The following is a 24,657-nucleotide window of genomic DNA, read 5'->3' as shown; positions in this document are numbered from 1 at the left end:
CCGTGTAATGTAAGAGTTAACTCCCCTGTCGAAAGGGCCAAAGTTGACGTTTTTATTAACATCGTTGATAACTACTAAAGTTGCACACATTTAACCGTTGTAGTTACTGATATGGGCTGTTTTATATACAAAGGAATATTTCAAGCTTTGTGACCTTTTAGTAGCAAGCAATTTCGGCTCTTATCGTTAATAAGAGTTCAACCGTATGTCGCCAATGACCTCCGGCATAGGTTTTCAGTCGCAATCACCTGAACTGGTGACAAGACGGCTAACGACACTGTTGAAAGAGAATAATTTTGATATGAATCAAGCAACGTCTGCTTTAAATGATTTGTCCAATCGTATTATGCGTGCTGTTGGCATTAAAACCTCACACAATATTACGCTTGAAAGAAAATCCATGGTAACATTGATCAAAGTACCAGTAGCCCGTAGTTCATCAAAATAAACGTCTCCGGCACGATATTTATTATTGTGATGTTTATTGCTGTCCTATAGATGTCAAAATGATAAAAAAAACAAAAACGGACCGTAGATGTTAACCTTGGTGAACTACGGTAACCCTAAACCAATAAGCCCTAATCACGTGGACCTTACTCCCAGACAATAAATCGGGGATATATTTTGCGTAGGAGGAGGTGGGGGCAAGGGGCTGTTTCCTTTAAACAAAACCTCCTTTTAGTTACAAGTTACTTTGCCTCAATTATTTTTTTATGTAAACCTTACCACCCCAACCACACCAAATTATTTTAGTCGTGATATGCTTCCTCCCCCATGTTATTTTAATCTGGATATGTCACGGAAAATACTAGGCCCATGTATATATTGATTTTATATACAGACCTAGCATAATTGGGCTAATCTTGGGATTATTGTTTGACCTCTGGCCCTACCAGACACGAGGGAGGGGGGTTGAACCCCCTCAAGCAAATTTTCTTTTTTTCCTGATATATTTTCCGGAAGAGCATTATTTAAGTCCACCTATAAAATTCACTCGTCACAGTCTAGATACCTCTGTTTAAGTTCCTGCACATGCACCTGCCTATACTGCTTAAATGTTTCCTTGAATTAGGCTAGTGTCTATATTAAATTGTTCAACAATATACTAACAGGCATTACATATATGACAAACCTCAGAAATATCCAGATATTGCATCTCCCCAACTCAAAATAAATTAATTATATTGATTTGACAATGGGATTTTTTTAAGCACGTGCTGAAGAAGTGAGTTGGGGTCACACACCCTCACACCTGCTACAAAAAAATTTGCTTTTTTAATGTATTTTCCATGGAGCATGATCTGACACACACACCTAAATATGTCAGTCTCCAATCTAGACACACACACACACACACACACACACACACACACCACACACCCACACCCCACACACACTGCACAATTTTGTGCATATGCACCTGATTTTAGGGCACTTAGAACTTGGAGGGATGGATGTGCACCTCCAGAACCCATCCCATATATCTGCACCTGGCTGGAAAAAACCCCACAACACTGAATAACAGGACAAGAAAGAATTAATTTAAGTAGCAACAGTTTATTCTCAGTAAAATTTATTTTTAGGTGACAGTTGAAGTGAAATGTACATTTTTAAAGATTGGAGACATTGATACACCAAATCAGAACTTTCAAGCTGAAATTCTTGTTCAGGCTAAATGGGAGGAACCTGCTTTAGACTTTGCAGAGAAGGTAAACTGTAGTCAAGTTGCTTGTCATGTCCTAGAGTGTTTTTTTTTTTAAATCAGTTGTTTTATTTAGCTCTGTAAATTAGTTCTTTGAACAAACTGATCATCATTCCAATCAATTAATACTATATGAATGACTGGTATATGAAAGGCAGTGGTATATACCATCCTATCTGTAGGAAACTGCACATTAAAAGGTGCTTGTTGCTGTTAAGGAGTAGCCAATGTAAAAACAATAGATTTCTTCTCATTCTATAAACTGCTGATAAGACAATGTGCTAGAGTGTTATTAAATAAACATTCCATTAAGTTTTTCTTGCAGCGTGACTTTTATCTAGGTTTGTTTGAGATAATACATCATTGATTTGGAAATAATATGATATATTTTTTCAGGTATCAACCCACATACTTTAACTCATCAACCTTTTTATTAATGTCAGTCCATTTTTAAATGTTCCCATTTATCATCTTTCATTAATTTCCCCCATTATTTATAAATACATATATGACAGTTTTCCAATGTGTTATCATGTCTAATTTGTATGTTGCATGTTAATCTGACAACAAACTATCCATAATGTATGATTTTATTGAAATTAAGAGTCAGATGAAAGCATATTTTTCTTTGTTTTATTTTACAGAACAAACAAGTGTTCAACACAAACATTTTCTGGGAACCTAAGCTGGTCATTTCAAATGTTATTAAAGATTTTGATATTAATCAGAAGAACTACAACATCTTCCACAAAGAAGAGGGATACAACCATGCAGTAGTTGTTCTGCTTTGGAGGTTTATGGGAAAGTTCAGAGAAAATCTGGAACTTGAACAATTTCCCTTTGATGTGCAGGTTTGTGACATATACAGTCAGACCTGCTCTAGCCTATATTAATTAACCATCTGTGTTATGAGGCCACATTTGTATTCTCCCAAATGAACTACATGTGTATAAAGAACTTCACATATACCGGTATGTTGTTTTTTCTTCCTATTTATTGCATGAGTTTATGTGGTCGAGTGGTTTGTTCTTCTGTAAAATAAATGAGTGCAACAAATAGGAATAAAAAACAAAATGTATGTTAAGTTCTGTATTTATTACATTCTTTTACTTTTTTTTACAAAAGCATTTTTTAAGTTAATGTCATAACAACACTTTCTTAAATATGTGGTCAATACTTCTTTCATGTTATAGTAAGATTGAATAGGTATATACATGTAATACAGAATAATATAAACTGACCTGTCTTAAAAGGCCACTTTTTGATACTCCCTTTGGTGTCAGCTTAACAAGTTTGTCTACATACATGCATGACACTAATCAAAATCTAGATGGTGCTCGATTCATTTCCAGGTGTACATTAAATCATTGGCGTTGACTGGATCTTTTATAAACAATGTGGATATTTATCTGTTGTCCTGAAGTCGATTCATACTGATCACCAAAACAAAAATTGTAAATTAACCAGTGTGTTTGTTTATTCAGTATGCTGTATATCTATACAAGATTTTAACAGAATCAGTTTGATAAAGCATTTTGTAGATGTCGGTATGTACATTTAAATTAAGAAAATCTATGCTGCAAACCTAGATAGTTGTTGCTTTGTTTTTCTTTCATATGATTCTCTATACTTAAAATTGCTTGGTTGGAGCTAGTGGGTTTTGATAGTGGGTGAAATGAGATATTGGTGTTTTTTCCAAGTTAAGTTTTGTAAAATTAAACATGTGCAAAGACTGATTAAAAGTATCTGGATTCTTCTAATGATTTAGGATTCCTGATCCCAAAAGTTGGTAATTTGATTTGCATTGAATCAGCTGTTTGCACTCAAACTGCAGAGATCCTCAGTCTATGTATCCAATTGTCCAAGTGGTAATTCCAAAGTTTAAACAAAATTAAAACAGAGGATTCTGAAAGTTGTAAGAACAATCGATGGATTCACCCATTGCTCATGCTTGTCTGGTTTCACATAATATAACCCATTTTTTTGTCCATGCATATAGTTTAGAACACCATACAACTCAAAATTAAATGGGTTATCTGTAATGTTTTTTAGCTGTCTGTCCAGGATAGTTGATAGTGGTTTTGTTGTTAGTGAGAGAGAAGTTGGTGTAATGACCGTATATCTACCCTTTGAGTCGTTAAAAATTGCTCTGGGTGGGAAGGAAGGCAGGAAATGTTTTATTTAACGATGCACTCAACACATTTTATTTACAGTTATATGGCATCTGATATATGGTTAAGGACAACACAGATATATAGAGAGGAAACCCGCTGTCGCCACTTCATGGGCTACTCTTTTCGATCAGCAGCAAGCGATCTTTTATATGCACCATCCCACATACAGGATAGCACATACCACGGCCTTTGATATACCAGTCGTGGTGCACTGGCTAGAACAACAACTACCATGGTGCAAACCCAGTACCTACCAGCTTTAACTCTAATGGGATAACAGCTGCAAATCCAAAGTTGGTTACCATTAAGTGAACTCCCTAAAAAAGTGACATTTTGTGCAATTTTCCCTGACTGCAACTGTGCAGTGATGTGCTGAAAATAATAAAGAATGACATCATGTCGTTTAAAACGATACAGGGAATTTACATATGAATAATGTTTTACTCATTATTGGGAATACAAAGTATACAATAAAATAAATGTAAACTGTATTGAAATTAAATTAAATGAACATGAAATTAAATGAAATTTAAAAAATAGTTTATGTAATCTTTGAATTCTCCTCAAACTTTCAAAGACCTGAAAAGTGATTCTTTCTTCTCTTCAGGAATTAACCATTCAACTTACAAGTGAGCGGAGTATTGACGAGATTGACTTAATAGAAGACAGACACAGCATGAGCACGGTGAACGTCAACATGTTCCAAGATGCTCAGGAGTGGTCCATCTACCATCACGTGGAGTGTGTGAGTAAGTTCACCACGGTGGAGTACGCCAGCACGGCCACACACCCTGTGATGCTCATGCAGACTCGGGTCAGGAGGAAGTTTGGATTCTTTTTCTGGAATGTTGTCGTTATTGTTGTAAGTATTCATTTGATTTCAACTTATCTTCGTGCTTATATCCAGTTAAAGTCCTGTCCTGGGCACACACCTCAGCTATCTGGGCTGTCTGTCCAGGACAGTGGGTTAGTGGTTAGTGAGAAAGAAGAGGGTGTAGTGGCCTCACACCTATTCATTGAGCCCTTAAAAGCTCGCTCTGGGTTGGAGCCGGTACTGGGCTGCGAAACCTGTACCTACCAGCCTGTAGTCCGATGGCTTAACCACGACGCCACCGAGGCCGGTCATTGTAAGTAAACAGTCATTTAACAGACCTAGCCATTTGAGGGAAGTTATCACTCTGGCTCTCCATCACTCCCCTGAGACTAATTTATAGCTCTTCCTTAGCAGGTGAATATAAAGGATCCTTTGCTGATTTTTTGCTTTGGGGGGTTTCCTCTTTCTGTTGACAAACTGTTCAATGAATGAAAAGAAAAAAAGAAAGAAATGTTTTATTTAACGACGCACTCAACACATTTTATTTACGGTTATATGGCGTCAGACATATGGTTAAGGACCACAAGATTTTGAGAGGAAACCCGCTGTCGCCACTACATGGGCTACTCTTCCGATTAGCAGCAAGGGATCTTTTATTTGCGCTTCCCACAGACAGGATAGCACAAACCATGGCCTTTGTTGAACCAGTTATGGATCACTGGTCGGTGCAAGTGGTTTACACCTACCCACTGAGCCTTGCGGAGCACTCACTCGGGGTTTGGAGTCGGTATCTGGATTAAAAATCCCATGCCTCGACTGGGATCCGAACCCAGTACATACCAGCCTGTAGACCGATGGCCTGCCACGACGCCACCGAGGCCTGTGTTCAATGAATGAATGAATGAATGAATGAATGAATGAATTTTTAACGACACCCCAGCACAAAAATACACATCAGCTATTGGGTGTTAAACAAAGGTAAACACAAACTGTTGAAATAATCATATGTTGGACATCATTCAGCCATGGTTTAAAATGTGCTGAGGTGTTGTTAAAATAATATTCCTTTCCTTTCCATTTCTTTTTTAGACTTTGATTTTAGCACTTACGTTTGGAGGCTTATCTATTGATGCAAACAATCCTGACAGAATGGGTCTGACGATCACCTTGTTCCTAACATCGGTTGCCTTCAAGCTGGTCATCAAGTCGACATTACCAACAATATCGTATCTCACATATCTGGTATGATTATTTCATTTTAACTTGATTTGCATGCTAATATCCATTCAAGTTTCAAGCATGTTGTCTTGGACATATACCTCATACCCCACTGTTTAAGGAAAGCTAACACTGTGGCTCCCCACCACTCCCCTAAGACTAGATCAAGGAAAGTAATTTTTATCTCCCTCTAGTATGTAAATTTAAGAAAAAGCACAACAAAAGGATTAAATATCAATGCTCAATATGGTAATGTCTTAAATGGATCCCCATAATCCAAATTAGGGAAGCGGTTAATCACTTCCCTCAAATATTTTATTTACGGCAAGTTTTGCTGTCTGTCCAGGACAGAATTAATGGTTAGTTGTTGGTGAGAAGTGAGAATACTGTACATGTCCTGAATGGACCATTATAATTAATCCAGGTAAGAACCCGGTACCTACATGTACATTTAGCTACCAGCTTTAAGGACAATGGAAAAACATCAAACCGCTGAGGTGAATAGTACTGGCATAGCTGGGGCATAACCTCCCAATCACACCTCTTCTTTTTTTCTGGGATGGGACGTAGCCCAGTGGTAAAGCACTCACTTGATGCGAGGCCGGTCTGGGATCGATCCCCGTCGATGGACCCACTGGGCTATTTCTCATTCCAACCAATGCACCACGACTGGTATATCAAAGGCTGTGGTATGTACTTCCCTGTCTGTGGGATGGTGCATATAAAAGATCCCTTGCTGCTAATCGAAAAGAGTAGCTCATGAAGTGACGACAGCGGGTTTCCTCTCTCAATATCTGTGTGGTCCTAAACCATATGTCTGACGCCATATAACCGTAAATAAAATGTGTTGAGTGTGTCATTAAATAAAACATTTCTTTTCTTCTTTCTTTTTTTTCCCCACTACGTTTTTACCTGTGACCCATAACATGACTTAATAGACAGTATGGGTGTCCTTCCACCACCCCCAAACTTTTATATAATCCAAGTGTGAGTGGGAATAATTTTTACATGCTCATATACCACTAGAGTTTCGAGCATGTCCATCCTGGGGCCTGTCTCTGGATAGCCAGGGGCTTGTCCCGGGATAGAAAAAAATTAAGCGGACAATTTTGAAATTTACATCCAAAAATTAAATAGTGGACCTTTAAAATTTTGATGCACATCTCTAATTAATATAATTAATAAAGAAAATTCTACTCATTAAATTTGGTCGCTAGATTAGATTGGGTGGTCAAAAAGAAATTAGATAAGATCGATGGCCTGACTCGGGAGGGAGGGAAGGGGGTAGAGTTGAAAATGGGCAGAATTTTGAAAATAGCAATTAGTAAAAAAGTTTATAGAATTTAAGTTACAAGCCAAAAATAAAAAGAAGTGACTGCACGGTTGAATATTTATATAATTTGGAGCATTTTAGAAGGACAGTCCAAAAATAAATAAGAGAAAGAAGAGAGGATCGGACTATTTAATAATATTAAAAAAAGAAAGTAATTTCGACATAAACCTTTGAACGAAGGTCTAAAATTTTAAAGTCTGATCTATATGTCCATGTGAGTGGCCTCGTTAAGGCCGTTAGGGTGCACAGCTTGTAGGGATGAGATGGGTTGCATCCCGTCAAGAAAACCCCTAGATTGACAGTCAATAGACATGGAAGGTGTAGTGCTGTGCTGAAATACAGATCTTGAGAAGCCAGATCCGTCTGAACCAGAGAGAGAATCAGACTAGGGTATAGTCCAGTCGTCATGGGTTGGTATAGTAGTGCGGACGGGCCCGACTCCGGAGGATACGAGATGGTATCACAATAAAACAAAGTATAGTCTAGAAAAGAGTAGTAGGGGCCGACCCCGCTTCCTATTTCTTCTTAGAGTGGGGCGGTCAATCTTCCAGTGCTGCTAGGACAGGCTCGGACATGTAGAGACTAAACACGAACAACCGTGGCATTCTGCAGATTGGCCGTCATACGAGTCACGAAAAAAAACAAGTCAACATAGTCAGACGGAGAAATGACGTGGAGGCAAGGAATCTCGATAAAATAGAATCCAACCTGGTGGTGCAGACTGTCGAAATGAGAAGGGTTCCAGTGTTCATTCAGTTCCAATGGCTGCATACATCCCAGTAGAAAACTTCACTTTGCTGACAAAAACAACGAAGTGAAGGATCCCCAAGTCGAGCCGCGAAAGCACGTGCAGTGTGCACAGGTGAAAACAACACGTCTTACCGCGTTGAGCTCCAGACTGGGAATGTTATATAATCCATACTATTCCATTGGCGAATAGTATGGTAAGCTAATATGTAATGGGTATCACCATAATTTGTACGCAATATCCTGAATATTTATGGTGACTGTCTTAGTAAATTATTCTCTTCATTACAGAGATGTGTTCCATATGTTCAATAATGTTGTGCTTAGTATCTAAGTTTTAGAATTCTTAATGCCTTGGGAAAGATTGCCAGTGGTAATTTAGAGGTTTGAATTTGAATAATTGGTTTTAAAAAGATTCTTTATGTGGTAATTCCATATTACCTTCTTCAAAGAATAAAATATTAACAAAATCTATGTAGTTGCCCCATATTATATAAATCACTTGCTTAATAAAGATTTTGCCATTCTAATTTTTAAAAAAACTTTAAAAAAACCATTTTAATTATTATTCCATCCACAGTCTTACTTTTTCAGGTTTATCCTTTTTGGGGGGTGTTGTTTTTTAAAATCTATTTTGGGTGTGTGTTCGGGGGGTAGGGTTACAATAATTGCCTTAATTAATATTTGCTTTATTGATTCATTGGTTTTAGGATATATACATGCTTGGAAATCTTCTGTTCTTGGCACTGCAGTCGGCAGAATGTGCAATGATGTGTTGGCTGTCTAAGTGGTTACCCCTCAGTGAAGTGATCCTGTGGGATAACTGGACCATTGGCTCCCTGGCTATTCTCTTGATCGCTTTTCACCTCATCTTGGGCATTCTCGTTTACAACACAGTAAGCATTAATACAGCAAATGTACAACAACAACAACAACAACAAGAAAAAAAACCCAGTAAAATTATACCATGTTACCCAAATTTCTGACTGAAAGGTTTTAGTGCATATGTAGAACATTGTTACCACTAATTAACAGACATGCACTTATGGATAATATATGAAGAAAAACAAATCTTGAATAATCTAATACCGGTATGAGGTTTTGGGGGTTTTCTTCAAAGATATAAATTTAAATTGATAATGAAAACAAATAGGTCAATAAATGCATTACTATTTTGTTTCAAGTTTATGCTAATGCTCATAACATAATACGAAATGAAAGCTTATAAATATATCAACTGTAAGTTAACACCAGCGGTTATTGGGGTTAGGTCGTGTTCATACTGTGCAGCTCTGTTGAGCATCTTCCTAATCAACGTAATACATCTGTAATGTAATCTCAAAAAACGTAGCCAACACAGAAATTACAATAGGCAATGAAATTTGTATGACACTGCCATGACATTAAAGTCTCTGACTCTATTATAGTTTTGACTCTAAAAGTTTTTAAAGCATAGTATTAATTGTTATTAAAAAAAAAAATGAACTACTGCGTGCTTATTGATATTATATTAACTTATTTTAAATGAAAGAAGCATAATACAATGTGTGTGCTTCTTCTGGTTTAGTCTTACATGTATTATTTTTCATCTGTAGGCTTTAAAAAAGAGAAGGAAAATGAGACAAATGGACAGAGATTATGATGTAAGTATGGAAAAAACAATATATTGATAAAATGACATCAAAACTTATGGGGGTGGCACAGTCAGTAGGCCCACTAGAATATTTCTCATTCCACAACTGGTATATCAGTTGCCATGGTATGTGCTATCCTGTCTGTGGGATGATGCATATAATGGAATCGTTTAAATTCCACCCAGAATTAATTTTAAAGTTTTTAAAACACTTTGATTTTGATACAAAGTTTTATATATAATTACCTTGATTTATATATTGTATTATACTTTTCCCCACAGCTCCTTACACTGTGGTTTTACATAATCATATAAATAATTTTTTCATATACTTTCCATTTGTAACACCCAATAGCCGATGTGTATTTTTGTGCTGGGGTGTCGTTAAACATTCATTCATTCATTCATTCATTCATTCATTCATTCATTCATAAAAGATCCCTTTCTACTAATGGTAAAATGTAGCAGGTTTCCTCTCTAAAGGGGCATTCTCATTATGCGATTAGTCATACTGACTTGTCGCATGCAATCAATTTGTACCGTGAGAACTCCTAAATCAGAATGACTTTAGTCTTATGCGACAAGTCGTGTTGGAATCGTACCGATTAGAACATGTCCTATTTCTCACGACAAATCATAAGCTCTTGACCAATCAAATCACATTAAAATACAACCGTTTAGTTTTGTCACTTCTGAGTTTTTCATTTGCTTCTAAACGTGTCAAAATGTCAAGATTTTCGGGGTCTATAAAACCTATTATTGTTCAGACGTGGTCAATAATTGTTTTTTTACATAATGCCATCAGTAAATTGTCTATATTCATGTTTACTTTATTTCAGTGGAAATTTGTAGGCACTTACATTTCCCGCAAAATATTTTTAAACTGATGACACACACGATTCGAGTCATTACGAGAAATCGCATGCGACAAATCGGTGCGACTAATCGCATAATGAGAACACCTTAGACTATATGTTAAAATTACCAAATGTTTGACATCCAATAGTCAATGATTAATAAATCAATGTGCTCTAGTGGTGTCGTTAAACCAAACAAACTATAACTTTCAAATCTTATACTTCAATGACCAACTATATTTACTTATACAATTAGCTAGAAGTATCAGGTACATCTAATTACTGACTGATATATGTCTGACATGGCTACAAAACACACTACTTTTGTTTATACAGAGATGAACATTTTCCTGGGGTATTTTTTTTCTCGAGAATTTCAGATTTTTAATTGTCGATATAATGTTTACACTTTAAAATTTAAAAAAAAAAAAATCTATTTTCCATCCAAAACTTATGATATGGTTTCAGATGATACCTTAATGAGGGCCACCATTTGAGATGGTTGTGCAACTCTAACCCTAAGGCCAATGTCCGTACCCAACAGTACATTTTGAGATTTTGAGATGTTTTGTGTCTGTGTATAGAAACTTTTGTACTGCTGGATTAATTTGTCAGCAGTATGTCATTGGTGTTAACTTCCGCAAAACTTGCTCTTCCAGAATTGATCCCATGAAGGGAGAGACACCATTATTATTATTTAATGCAGGTGTCGAAATTTGTGCTGGACATTCGGTCCGGAAAGCTGAACATTCTGCCGGTTTGAATCAATATCTATCAGTCCAAATATGATTCACTAAAAGTAATGTGTGAATATAATCATAAAATGATTGCCTGCTCAACAGGACAACAGGTAAAAAATATCTCCCGTACCATGGTGACCTGAGGTGCTGTTATATTTGGAAACGATACAAAAATCATTAAAATTAATAAATTAATAATAAGTTTATTAATGATACACTTAACTTCAGTATTTTGTACATTATAAATAAAGAATTATGGTCTTCACATTATTTATTTTTATTTTAGCCTTCATAGTCGATACCAAAATAAATTTCAATGATTTTATCTTTTCAGAAACGGCGTGCTTATATGGAAAATCACGGAGTGCTTCTTACTCGAGGAAACTCCTCTCTTGCAGTTGATAAAGACTGAAATTACATTTAGAAAACTAGGGCCATACCTAGCCCCCCCCCCCCCCCCTCTAAAAAACCCCACATGAAAAGTGCCTTTTTTTATTAAAACATGCACTTATTGTGTGTGTGTGTGTCTCTCTCTCTCTCTCGTTCGCTCTTTCTCTCTCTCTCTCTCTCTCTCTCTCTCTCTCTCTCTCTCTCTCTCTCTCTCTCTTTTTTCTCTTTCTCTCTCTCTCTTTCTCTCTCTCTCTTTTACTAGTTATTCTAGGCTAGGTACAGCCATGAAAATCTGTGTTGTCTTTCCATAAGTCTTATTTTGAATAAAGTATTATCAGAGTTCAAGGATTTATTATTTTTCATTATGTACAAAGTACAACTCTTCTATTCTTCAGGAACGTAAAGTGGTCAATGTGACGTCATAGCTTACAGTAGTTTTACGATTTTGTAGTGCTAACATAGCAACAAAAATAATGGCCCTGACTAGGGATTTTCAAAGCTATCTCAGCGCTACGAAATTGTAAAGCTATCGTTGGTTATGACGTCACTGCAGCATTTGCCATAGTGATGTCATAGCTTATGATGGTTTTACGATTTTGTAGCGCTAATATGGGCCCTGGTATTTTAACTCTATAATGCTCCAAAATGCATCTTGGAGATCCTACTTAATCACACACTATCCGAAATCCTGCCTGTTTTATTTCCAGCAGTGCTTATTTTTTTCTTAGCTTGACATAATTATTTCTTTTGGCCAGCAGGTCATGTTTTACTTCCTATTTTGAACCCTGTACTCGCTTATCCAAACAACTTGCTGCACAGAAAACAGACATATTGTCCAGACAACCATGCAACTGGGAAATGCTCTGTACTTATAGTTATCACAACCAGATGGAAAGAAACTTCAATGTCTGCCTAGACATTCCAGGAATTGATACCAAAGCAGATCAACCAAGTCGTATTTTGAAAACAAAGACAATGGAGCATCTGGAGATAAACTATCACCACAATGACTGGATACACTCCAGTTCCTCCATTTCTTACTGCATTGTCTGAAGATCCGCCAGTATGTCTATACTGACGGATCTTCAGACAATGCAGTAAGAAATGGAGGAGCTGGAGTGTATGTGATATTCGAAGACTGCCATTCAGAAGAGAACTCTCAATAAATTTCAGGGCTGAATAGTGTGCCATCTTAAAAGCTTGAAACTTTTTAGTGGATAGAAATATATACAACAGAAACATTGTCTTCCTTTGTGACTGCAAATCAGTCTTGCAAGCCCTCCAAGAAGAGCCACGAGGAAATACAGAAAGGGAAATGCAAGACATGTTTAACAGCCTTAACACTAATAAGACCACACTACAATGGATTCATGCTCACTGTGGCATTATCGGAAATGAGAAAGCCACAGTATCTACATCAGATGTCCTATGATGAAACTAAAACACTCATCAAATGAAGATATGAAAACATTTGGAAATCCAGAACAGGTAATACATACCCATCGGACCCAGTGTGGCACCTGGAAAGAAAACCGCAAGTCCAAATTTTTAGACTCAGGACTGGACATTGTAGACTAAAGGCTCGCCTCCATCGCCTAAGGCTCGAACATACATGAGAATGTCCCTGCAACAGTGGATCTCAGACACCAGAACACGTTCTTCAAAGCTGCCCTCTCCTCCAAAACCATCCGGCAAAACATCGAGCCAGAAGAAAAGAGCATCAAAGAAAAGCTATGGGGCAGCCCTGGTGAGCTCAAACTGACAATCCAGTTCATTGATGCAGCACATCTTAGGGTTTAATGAGCATATGAAACCGAACGAGAAGAAGAAGAACCCTGTACTAACAGTATAGATTACACAGACCTTCACAAATAGTAATACAAATTTTAATAAACTGAAATAAAGAATATATTTCACCTACTACGATAATCTCTGCTATTTAGTAGTGTGTATTGTATTATTCAAACAATAGTTGTTAATTAGGGTAGTAGATTTTAATCATGTAAGGGAAAATCTAGACCTAAACAGTATATACATTAGCCTGCACAAAGTAAATTCAGTTAAAAACTATCATTTGTCATCTTGACCAACAACATCATCAGTATGTTTGAATTTTATTTCATAGTTTTGTTTCAGTTTAATAAGCTGTGAACATTTAGAAAGGCAAAACGGCAGCTTAAATAATGTCACAGGTGATGAGTGAAATTCTGATGGTCATGGACTGACAGAATGTGATTTTATCTGAAGAACTAATCAAATCACAGCAACATTCAGGAGATGGATCAGGAAAGGAAAGAATTTTTTTTTTATATTTAAATCATGGCTGTTTTATATAGCTTGTGAGATGAAACCTATTGGCAGCAAAGGATCCTTCACATGCAATTTTTAACAAACAGAATGACACATGCCACAGCTTATGATATAGCAGTTACGTGGAACAGGTTCGGAAAAGGAACAAAAAGTGGGTCTACACCATTATACTTCGTGTTCACAAGCACTCGTTCTACTATAGGCTACATCTTAACTGAATATGATTGTTTTCTTCCATTGTTTATGAGTGCCTTTATCTCTTCTATAATTAATAACGGCAATAACATCTGGTATTTTAACAAACAAATAACACCTCTAACGTTTCAGTTATGTGTGGGTTTTTTTTATAGATTATGTATATATACATGTAAGGGAGTGGAGGTGTATCATGTTATTGTTATTTATTATACTGGTACTCAAAAGTGAGAATAGGACATTGATCTATGATGTTCAGATAAATGAGCTGGTTGGTTATATTAACTGAACTTTATCTGGAATCAAACCATTTGGTGAGACCTAAATATAATGTTTTTTATGATTGTCTCCCTTGACATGTTGACGTTTACGTTTTCTATTCCAGTTTTGTTTTGGCTAATTATTTATTTATTTATTTAAATCTTAAGACATTATTACAGTAAAAAAAAAAAAAAAAAAAAAAAAAAAAAAAAAATACTTCACCAGGAATCATAAAGTACAGCATTAAACAACCAAATGCTTAATGCAACTTGTTGACGTTTAGACAGTTTGCAAATTACGTCATTGTCATGGCATCTGACTTGGCTGATGCACTACGTGATTTATTAAGTTCTTTGAGCAGCAACAACCATGCGTTAAAACAATTAATATTGGTGGCAGATGATCTAGAGAAAACTATGTCAGAAGAAGGCATACGTGAAATAATTGAACGAGATGATCGGGTAACTGGTCACTTTCATCTGTCACACCGTCTGTTTTCGTGCCACTGTATATCATTTGATGATATAAAATATCTATAGAAAATTTTACCAACACTTGTCAGTTCGAGTGTCCTACCCAATTTATATGTGATGATAGGACAAGAGCGTCCTCACTGTTGCAAATGGTCAATTTCGACAACCAAATGGTCCCCATGTTCCTGAGACTGGTGCCTCTGAAATTTAGCTTTGTCATAAATTATCAATTCACTCATGATGATAACGCTGATTTCAAATACTGTAAGAAGAAAACTGATATCCCAGTCCAAATCTGACTTTGGACAGGTGTGGCAGCTAGGTGTCTGCTAGTATTTATACTTGTCTATCCTCTACAACATTCATTTTATTTATCCTATCTGAAATGTGCTTTCTCCACTTTAGCCCGAGTACTCTGCTGTTTGAGAGCTAGATGGACATTTGGACGGTTATTATATTATAATTTTCTCAGCCAGAGATAACTGTTGCGTAAACATGGAATGTATGCCTACCTCTGGGTAGGCAAAGATTTCTGCTCTAATACAGCAATAAGCCTATTTGACATTAAATACCATCAAGCCCAAAACACACCAGGTCTGGGTCTGGCAAGTACAGTACCAGTCAAAAATGAAAATCTCCTAATCGAATGTGACAAAACAAACTACAGATCTGGCAACAGACAACATACATCATAAAAGATATATAGATCAAAATGCACCTAACATGGTGACTTTGCCACACTCGCCAGACCTAGACCCACTTTAGGTGTGTTTTGGGCGTGACATTGATCATTTTCGAGTTTGCTGATAACAAATATTTGACATCTATAATTAACCACAAGTACACACACTACAGGAAGAAATCTGGGACATTGTTGAAAGAGGATGCTGTCTTTCTGTAGTGTGTGTATTTGTCATTAGTAATACCTTTCAGTATGGATACTACATATAGCTGCAATTGGAAAAAATTGCAAGAATAAAGTCTGTATTCAAGAGTATAAACTCCCTGCCATTTTTCATAGTCAAAAAGCCATTTTAATGCAGAATTAGGCCTACAAAAAAAAAGAGAATAACATTAAAACACTCCTACAGTTCCAATTAAGATTTAAAAAGTAAAGTGTGTTGTCATTCATCATGTGAAAATCAATAATCCTTTTTCAGGTGATTGTTGAAGTGAAGTGTACATTTCAGAAGATTGGTGATGTTGATACCGTGACTCAGGAGTTTGAAGCTGAGGGTTTCATCCAGTCAAAATGGGAGGAACCATTACTGGATCACATACAAGAAAAAGTGCTTAATAATAATAGTAGTAGTAATAATAATAATAATAATAAGAGTAGTAGACAATAGGGTTAAAGCTGGTCATATAATACTAATACATTTATTAACAATTTCTGAATTTGGGGAGTAAATTTGCAGTCCAATTCGTATTACATTTAGCGAAACAAAATATTGAAAATTAAGCCAAATTAAATGGGATTTGTTTTTTTTGGGGGGACACCTCTAATTGATACATGTATGTGAAATTTCATGGGTGTATCTAAGACAGCAATCTTCTAAATGAACTCTATGCAGTCGGTTGAAAGTTCTTGGCTTTTACTGTGTTTACAAGAATGTACATGTAGTCTGTATACTGTATGGGCGTATGTTTACAGGTGAACTCTGTGAACTTGAACTGTGAACATATTCATTTAAATATATTTAATATTAAATGTCAGTGTGTTTGTTTTTATTTTTCCTGGTAAAGAACCTCTTTTTAACAAGCTTTTATTAGCACTGTAATAATTTACTAATGATTTCTTTGTTGGAGATGATTTTGATCGATGATATTAATACATGTAGTTTCACATAATTTTTTGAAATATATGCCAATCATATTTTTATTTTTTTTAGATTTATACTATGAACTGCCTATGAAAATCAGGTCTTTTGTTGGCAGATCTATCATAAGATCAATGATGTAATGGAACTGTAGAGATGGTTATATGTGGATCTTGAATAAGCATATTATAAATATAATACAAATAAAATTTTAGTCTGTATTAATCACATTCATTTAGATTTGTTAATTTTTAGTCAACTAGTATATTTGTTCTGTTTTTTTTATAATGCAGGGCATTTTGTTTTTTTCTCTCTGTTTTTGCAGAATATACAATCGTTTGACGCAAACAAGTTTTGGGATCCACAGCTTGTTATTCTAAATGTGATAGGTGACTTATATCAAGACCACAAATCCTACACCGTCCGACTGCATGAGCCTGGGTATGATCATGCACTCATTATTCAATTCTGGAGGTTCAAGGGCAAATTCCAGGAGTATTTTGAACTTGAACATTTCCCTTTTGATGTCCAGGTACCAGTCTATACATACACATAACATATTAATACACAAATTTGTCTGATTATTTTTCTTGGAGATTAAATTCAATTTATATCATTAACTACTTATTGATAGCAAATGGAATTTTAATTAATACATACATGTATTAAATATTTATTTTTCACATATAGGCCTACCTTTTTATGTGAATTATCGTGTGGGAAACAGTATGTTTTTAACGTGATATGAGATCAAAATCCAATAGGCCTCATATTTTTTAATTTATGTATATCACTGCTAATGTGGATTTTCTTTGGTAATTTATAAAGACCAAAATAACCTTAAAATGTTTTTTGTTTTATTATTATTATTATTATTATTACTTTTTTTCTCTCTAAGAGTCAAACATTACTAAATACATTTTATTAGACATAGACGAGTGATACGTTTTTATTTAAAAATTCTGTGATAATTTCTTTTTCGTATTTGGTATTATTTTACCTTAACGGTATTTCAGTTTTTAACAATATATTATAATGATATTGTTTTTGTCAAACTATTTCAGGATTTGACAATCCAGCTGTCCTCGGACCGACGCACTGAGCAAATCCACATAATAGAAGATGAGCAAGAACTGAGCGCTGTGAATATCAACATGTTTCTTGATTGCCAGGAATGGTCTATCTATGAGCACGTGGAACTCATACAGGACATATCGACACGAGAGTTTTCTCGACACATAGATCACTCCGTGCTGCACATACTGATTCGGGTACGCAGGAAAAGTGGCTGCTACTTGTGGAATGTTGTGTTTATCATGGTAAGCATATACAGTAGGCAATATCAAAAGCATGTTCTTTATTCCAAAAGTAAATCTTGCTGTAGAAGAGATTACTTGTTAATTTAAGGTCCACTTTCCATCAATGGCTCGTTCTTTTCCACATCTACATTTTTGCAAGTGGATTACTGTACAAAATTTTACATTGTCAGAGTACTTTTAAGATGCTATTAAATACATCACTGTGCTGAAAAACTCTCACTTAAGACAAATTCGCTCATCGATGAAATTATTTGCAGCACACTGAATGCCCAAGTGCAGAATTGCGTATATGTAAATGGTACTGTGTATATGCACCGTATTGATAATTTACATGCAAAATCGTGTTGATGGAAAGTGGGCCTAATACCGTATTTGTATAAACCGACATGATGTCAGAATCCCATTCAATGACAATAGCTTGGGTAACATCTGTCTAATCCAATAATCTTTGTATACTGGAGCATTTCATCAATTTAGATTATAGTTTCAAAATACTAAATTAATTTTAAAAAATATGTTTTCACATTGCATTTAATATACTTTAAGGGTAGTAAATTTATGATGATCACCTTTTACTAAAGGCTTCAAACCAGTAACTGCCTTTTATTGGAAGCTGATATTGTGATATCTTTATTATTTTAAATCCTCTGCCCGAGGTAGGTTCATCAACTTGTGTATCACTAGTGTTTGTTGGGTTTTTTTGTTGGTTTTTTGTTTTTCAGTTTATGATTAAATTACTGACATTTGCCACCTGGGGGATTAATCCGGATATTCCAGACAGAGTGATGCTGATTGCAACTTTGTTTTTGACAGCCGTCACCTTCAAGTTTGTTGTCAGTTCAAGTCTACCAGTTATATCCTACCTGACATACCTGGTATGTTGGTCAAATTATGGCTGGTCTTTTTCTAAAATCATGGAAACTAATATTTGTTCAATTATGGCATCTGGAATATATTTGTTTCTTACACATGCATTGGCGAGAACACCAATATGTTATTTATGATAACACAAACTTACAACAAACATTCATGTGAAAACATTTTAAAGACATACAACAGGTCGCCATATTATCAAATGAAAAAAAGCAAAAATGAAATTGATGGATTTGTGACATATAAGTTAACCTGAAACTGATTATTTTTTTGTGATGCATACATGTAAGTAAACTACAAGCGCTAAGGCCATAAATAGGTTTTAGTTGAATAGTAATTTTATAACCATTCAGTGTTTTATTGTTAAACATTTTAACATTTTGTAATATTGGCAAGAGAAGGAACTTTCACTACAATGTATGTTAATATTTATTTTATTGTGCTTTATTTTCAAATGACCAATTTGTCAGTATATTTTTACAATTAATGGCCTTAGGATCAGGTGGGATTAGCTAAAGGATTAGAGGGCAAAACTGAAATGTGATCCCCACCAGTAGACCCATTGGGTTACTTTTCATTCCAGACAATACTTCTTGACTGATAAGTCAAAGGTTATGGTATGTACTGTTCTGTCTGCGGGATCGAGTATAAAAGAGCATTTATTGCTTATCAATAATAAATTAAGAGTAGTTTGAATTGCAATAGCTTTTTACCTAGGATGAGTCTTGGCATATCCAAGATATTAATATAATAGTTATTATTAAACAAAAATGAAAAACCTCCAGATTCTGTCAGAATTCTGGCCAACCATTCCTGTCTACGTTTTGTGATAAGATCTCACATTAGTCTCCTCCTTTTAAAAACCTGGCAACGTTTTCTGGATTTTTGTCTGAAGTCAATTTTCATCCTTGATTAATTGGCCTCTGTTACTATTTATTATTGTTGTTATGTTCATATAAGTGAGAAAAAAAAATTCAATTAAAAATTGATTAGCATAGCAACTACATGTACTAATTTTAATCTTTTACAAATCGTGTAGTGATCTCTTAAACTTGCATAGCGAATCATGACGCACTTCTGAACGAAATGTTCCTGGTTTATGAGCAGTAATTATTTCCAATGTTTTTCAGGATAAGTACATTCTGTTGTCTTTGGTATTCCTGTTGCTGCAGTCTATAGAGAGTGCATCTGTGTCCGAACTGACCAAGATATATGACATGGACACGGTTGTAGAATATGATTTATATGCCATGGGTGGACTCCTCCTTCTACTTATAGTCTTTCATGTTGGCTTTGCAATCTACATCCATAAAACAGTAAGTAAAATTAACTGATGTTGTTAACATCTGTCTGTCATGCACTTTTCTTTCTATGGGTGTGGTGAACATCTGTCAGTCATGCACTTTACTCTGTGTGTGTGTGGTGAACATCTGTCTGTCATGCACTTTTCTCTCTATGGGTGTGGTGAACATCTGTCTGTCATGCACTTTTTTCTGCATGGGTGTGGTGAACTTCTGACTGTCATGCACTTAACATGTCAGTCATGCACTTTTCTCTCTACATGTGTGGTGAACAGTTGTCTGTCATGCACCTTTCTGTCTGTGGGTGTTGTGAACATCTGTCTGTCATGCACTTTTCACTCTATCCATGTGCCTGTCATGCACTTTCCTCTGTATGAGTATTGTGAACATCTAACTGTAGGCACTTTCTGCTACTTTTCTGAAACCAAGTAAAAGTGCCACAAGTGCATAGTCTAGTCACCCCCCATCACCAAGTCTGCAAGTGATTATAGGCTCTGGTGTATGTGCCTGGTGCCTATGGATCGTTTGACAGATTCTTTCTCACTCAACTTGAGTAGATATATTTAACATATCATCAAAATAATCATGAAGAGAATGTCTATGTTTTTCATAAAGGAAGGGGATTGTGTTTAGAGGGGATTCTGTCTGAGGAGATTATGTCCTGTTATCACAGTCCACAATGTGGGAGGGGTGGGTCAGAAGGCCTTACCTAGAATATTTTAACAAATTACATACTTGTAGATTTTATTTCCTGGCATCTTCAAGACAAATGGGAGTACTGGGAATAATGTATGTGAGTTTCAATTTGAATTTCTAATATCAGAATTTGTTAGCATAGAGTACAGGATGTAAGTCTGTGGTTGAGCTCATGCCTAAGGTGAACTCTTCGTGAACCTGTTGGGGTTTTTTTGCTGTCCCAACCACTGATTCACAGTTGTATTCTGTGCTGTCCTGTCTGGGGGAAGGGTATGTAAAAGATCCCTTGTTATTATTCAGTAGGAATAGTTTATGTGGCATCATCAGGTTTCTTCTCTCACTCCCTAGAGGTAATAAGTGTCCATTTCACAATAAATAGCCATAGAGACCTGTTTAAAATGTACTAAAGTGTCACTAAACATATATTCCTTTCATTTCTTCACATTATCATGGTTACAGTTTTGTGATCTTCAGTGTTCCAGTATCCAATCAAATATTTTAATTATTAGGCTACATCCAGATTATTATTTAAAAAAAAAATTAAAATCAATTTGTTAATTTTAATTTCAGGCTTTGAGGAAAAGACGACTTATGAAGAAGAAAGATAGATTGTATGCAGTGAGTTGCATTGTTAGATATACATGTAGAGTAGAACACAGATGTATGCACCATATTACATCTACACACTTAATAATATATATAAAGCAAGGGTGGGGAAAAGCCCTTTTCTCCCGATCTGGGACCAATTCTTGATCTCTGAGACTGAAATTATTTTTAAAAAACGTAGGTTTGCCAGTCCCACTTTTGTCATTCTTGTCGGTCCGAAGCACCTATCCGTTTCTATTATTGGAACAAATTCCTATGCATCAAATGGACGGGCCTGCCCAGACATCGGTATCTTGTGCATGGATTTAAAATAATAATAAATAAATAAATATTGGTCAGTATGACTGGTGTTTCAGACATCCGTGATTTAAAAGTCTGCCATAAGTCGGACCTACAGTAGTATCAATCCACTGCCACTAGACTAGACATTTGTCAAAGCCGCTGCATGAGCTTGTCACGAGATTAAACAGATGTTAACAATAACACCATTTTTGGTGAGAAAGCTATCCAGGTTTTACACTCCAATTATCAAAGGACCCAGAGTTTGCAACTGGTTACAATCAACACCTGTGTACAGAGCTCTGTTGGGTCGAGTGTCCAAGTCCGAGACAAGAGGCTTTTATGAAATACAAACTGCTTGAAATAGCATAAAATATCCTGAAATAATCTGTAAATGTATTTATTGTTGACTGTTTAATGTAGTGTATCCAATAATTATAAAGGACTTTAAAATTAAAAAAAGGTTTCCATCTTGTGGGAGTGAGCTAGAATAGCTACACCCGGCTATCTCTAGAGCCAGTAGAGGTCAAATGTCATCCAATCAGCAACAACATTACAAATTGTTTTGTCTAAACGTGCTAGCTCAAGCTGTCTAACACTTTGATGGTGTCATCTTTTATTAATTTTCAGGACCCATACTGAATACTCATACTTTTTATACATATTTGGGAATTAAAATTCATAACTTCTATTCCATTTTTTATTATTATTTATTCCATTATTTAAAATATATACAATTTGTTTGTTTTTTTCGCTGATGTGATCAAACATTTTTTTTCTTTCATGTTTTGATGTTTATTATTTTGCATTCATAATTTAAGATAAAAATATACAAATGCCACTATGATTTTTTAAAACACTATTTGGCAAATATCGCCTTTTAAATGATTTTATAACTTTTTATTTTTATTCCTTTCTTTTTTTTTGGATTATTTATGTTGTTGGTGTTGTATTACATTTCAGAGCATACGAAACAAAAGGCAATTGCAGAAAAAATTTGTAAGTTTCTTTAAATTCCCACCTCTACAAAACGTTATTACTTAGTCAAAGCAGTTGCTCTGTTTCAGTAAATAAGTTAGATACAAAGTAACTTACATATAATATGCTGAATATTTTATTTTAAATTTGACAATACACTGTTGCTTATTTTAAATAGAAATGCTACTTAGTCACAGAAAGTTAGTGCTATCATCTCAGATATGTTTTTTGTAACAAAAATTATTTATTTATTATGTGTACATACACATACACAATAGTTAAACCATTTTCAAACCATATATCTCCAATCATTCTTCTGTTTTTCTTCTGGGTTTTTTCAACACTATCAGCCCAAAATAGCTAGCAGTGAGGGTGGGGTGGAGGGGTAGACAAAAGGGAATCTAGGCATAGTAATATATGAATCTTCTCAAGTTACACAAGAAGGGCTCTAGTGTTTTCCCTAGCTTGTTTTAGCACCATGCCTCAGTAGTGCCATATTGACTTAATCAGCACCATGTTGACCTGAGATTAAACAAACCCTTTTCTAAAACTTTATAAAACACTCAGAAAATTTATTATAAATTGAGCAAATATCCCTGTTATATATTTGACCATTCATTTATTAAAGCAAGCACATTAATTACAACTAATATTTGTTTTAATACATTTTTTGTCTTTAATGAAGAAAAAAAACATGACCTGAAAATGGAAAAAAATGCTCCAAAAGTGTTTAGTCTACTGTACCTTGCCAAATTTCTATGGGAAAAAAACTAAGCTTGTTTAACTATAATGGGTATTTATTTGTGTTTTTCAACACTTCTAGGTATGGCCATGCATATTTTTATTGACTTAAGTAACTTGTAAGTAAATAGAAAAATATAATATTGCATAGTTGTTATACAAATTAATTTTATCAATTTGTCTGTTTTCAGAACCAGCGCGTTAACATGGAACAAGTGCAGAAGTACAAACGACTTTGAAAACATATGCCACCCTCAGTTAATATATGTTACCTTTGAAATGAAATGCTTGTTATTGTGTAGGGATACAGGCCTGTAGGAATTGTACAGTTTGTGTCCTATAATAATGATAAAAATGTCTTGTGACCCCCCGCCCCTCGAGACTATACTCCCCTTCACAAGAGATGGTGCTGTCACCCCCACCCCCACCCCACCCCAGATGTCATTCATAGGGCCTGGGATAAGGCGCAACCTAGGTGAGTGGAAATTACTGGGGACGAGTAAAGTTTAAATAATGGGCTAGTTGATATGTTCCAAGATATTTTGTTTTGTTTTGTTTTTCACCAGTACTTTATTTTATTATTTTTAAGATTGGCAGGTCTGTAATAAATGTAGTAATAATAAAACAATGAATTACTGTTTGGTTTCCGAGATAAATCACAAATGTTATATGTCTGTTGGTCATATGGTTTCAATCAGTAAGGGGTAGATGTCTAATGTTTTTTTATGTGAACCAGTAACTTTTCTAGGCTGCAAGTCTGGCCAATTGAAATATATGTCTTAATTTGTGACCATATTGTACATGACAAGTACAGTATCCCATGGGCGGATCCAAGGGGGGGGACCAGGGGGACGCGTCCCCCCCAAAAATTGTTCAAGTGCCCTCAAAATGTCCAAGTGCCCTTTTTGTTTGTAGAATTTTTTTTTTTTTAAGTAAACAATAATTATATTGTAGATAAATGAAATCAAGATTTTCGTGTACATGCGCAAGCTTGCAGATATGTGTCTGTGTTATTGAGTCTCAATGGGGCCCCATTGAGGTTCTAACGCGAGTGACGCCAATTTACTTCATTATTGCTAGTATATTATGACGTAGAACTGTAGGAATTCATATTAATTGTAAATATCAAAACTTGTAGTAAGGTGCCCTTTTGACGAGTCAATGTGCCCTTCTTTTTTGGTCCCCCCCTAAAAATAT

The 24,657-nt window shown here is 35.4% G+C and overlaps 2 protein-coding genes across 4 annotated transcripts; both read left to right on the top strand.

The window, feature by feature from the left end:
- The first annotated feature begins 33 nt into the window (after positions 1-33).
- LOC121384387 (cys-loop ligand-gated ion channel-like) lies at positions 34-11,947 on the top strand. Its single transcript, XM_041514770.1, has 8 exons — positions 34-403; positions 1,584-1,709; positions 2,347-2,553; positions 4,484-4,738; positions 5,780-5,932; positions 8,699-8,884; positions 9,584-9,631; positions 11,553-11,947. The coding sequence occupies exons 1-8, from the start codon at positions 206-208 to the stop codon at positions 11,628-11,630; spliced, it is 1,251 nt and encodes a 416-aa protein (XP_041370704.1). The 5' UTR covers positions 34-205; the 3' UTR covers positions 11,631-11,947.
- A 2,531-nt stretch (positions 11,948-14,478) lies between these two features.
- LOC121382552 (acetylcholine-gated ion channel acc-4-like) lies at positions 14,479-24,392 on the top strand. Of its 3 annotated transcripts, none has more exons than XM_041512009.1 (9): positions 14,479-14,835; positions 16,008-16,136; positions 16,993-17,199; positions 17,732-17,986; positions 18,709-18,861; positions 19,990-20,175; positions 21,427-21,467; positions 22,705-22,740; positions 23,652-24,392. In XM_041512009.1, the coding sequence occupies exons 1-9, from the start codon at positions 14,683-14,685 to the stop codon at positions 23,776-23,778; spliced, it is 1,287 nt and encodes a 428-aa protein (XP_041367943.1). In that variant the 5' UTR covers positions 14,479-14,682; the 3' UTR covers positions 23,779-24,392. The 3 variants fall into 3 exon arrangements, with proteins under 3 accessions (XP_041367943.1, XP_041367944.1, XP_041367945.1); XM_041512010.1 differs by having other exon boundaries at positions 21,427-21,474; XM_041512011.1 differs by lacking the exon at positions 14,479-14,835 and adding an exon at positions 14,866-15,295.
- Positions 24,393-24,657: the final 265 nt, after the last annotated feature.

The sequence above is a fragment of the Gigantopelta aegis genome, chromosome 10 (genome assembly GCF_016097555.1).
Source record: "Gigantopelta aegis isolate Gae_Host chromosome 10, Gae_host_genome, whole genome shotgun sequence".
Taxonomy (NCBI): Eukaryota; Metazoa; Mollusca; class Gastropoda; order Neomphalida; family Peltospiridae; genus Gigantopelta; species Gigantopelta aegis.
This window is presented reverse-complemented; position numbering and strand designations above follow the sequence as displayed.

Bases quoted from the DNA above. Each gene is read 5' to 3' on its own strand.
- LOC121384387 (XM_041514770.1), top strand. From the start codon at position 206: ATGTCGCCAATGACCTCCGGCATAGGTTTTCAGTCGCAATCACCTGAA. The intron at 1,710-2,346 runs GTAAACTGTAGT...TTTATTTTACAG, and splicing joins CTTTAGACTTTGCAGAGAAG to AACAAACAAGTGTTCAACAC. The intron at 2,554-4,483 runs GTTTGTGACATA...TCTTCTCTTCAG, and splicing joins AATTTCCCTTTGATGTGCAG to GAATTAACCATTCAACTTAC.
- LOC121382552 (XM_041512009.1), top strand. From the start codon at position 14,683: ATGGCATCTGACTTGGCTGATGCACTACGTGATTTATTAAGTTCTTTG. The intron at 17,200-17,731 runs GTACCAGTCTAT...AAACTATTTCAG, and splicing joins ATTTCCCTTTTGATGTCCAG to GATTTGACAATCCAGCTGTC. The intron at 22,741-23,651 runs GTAAGTTTCTTT...GTCTGTTTTCAG, and splicing joins GGCAATTGCAGAAAAAATTT to AACCAGCGCGTTAACATGGA.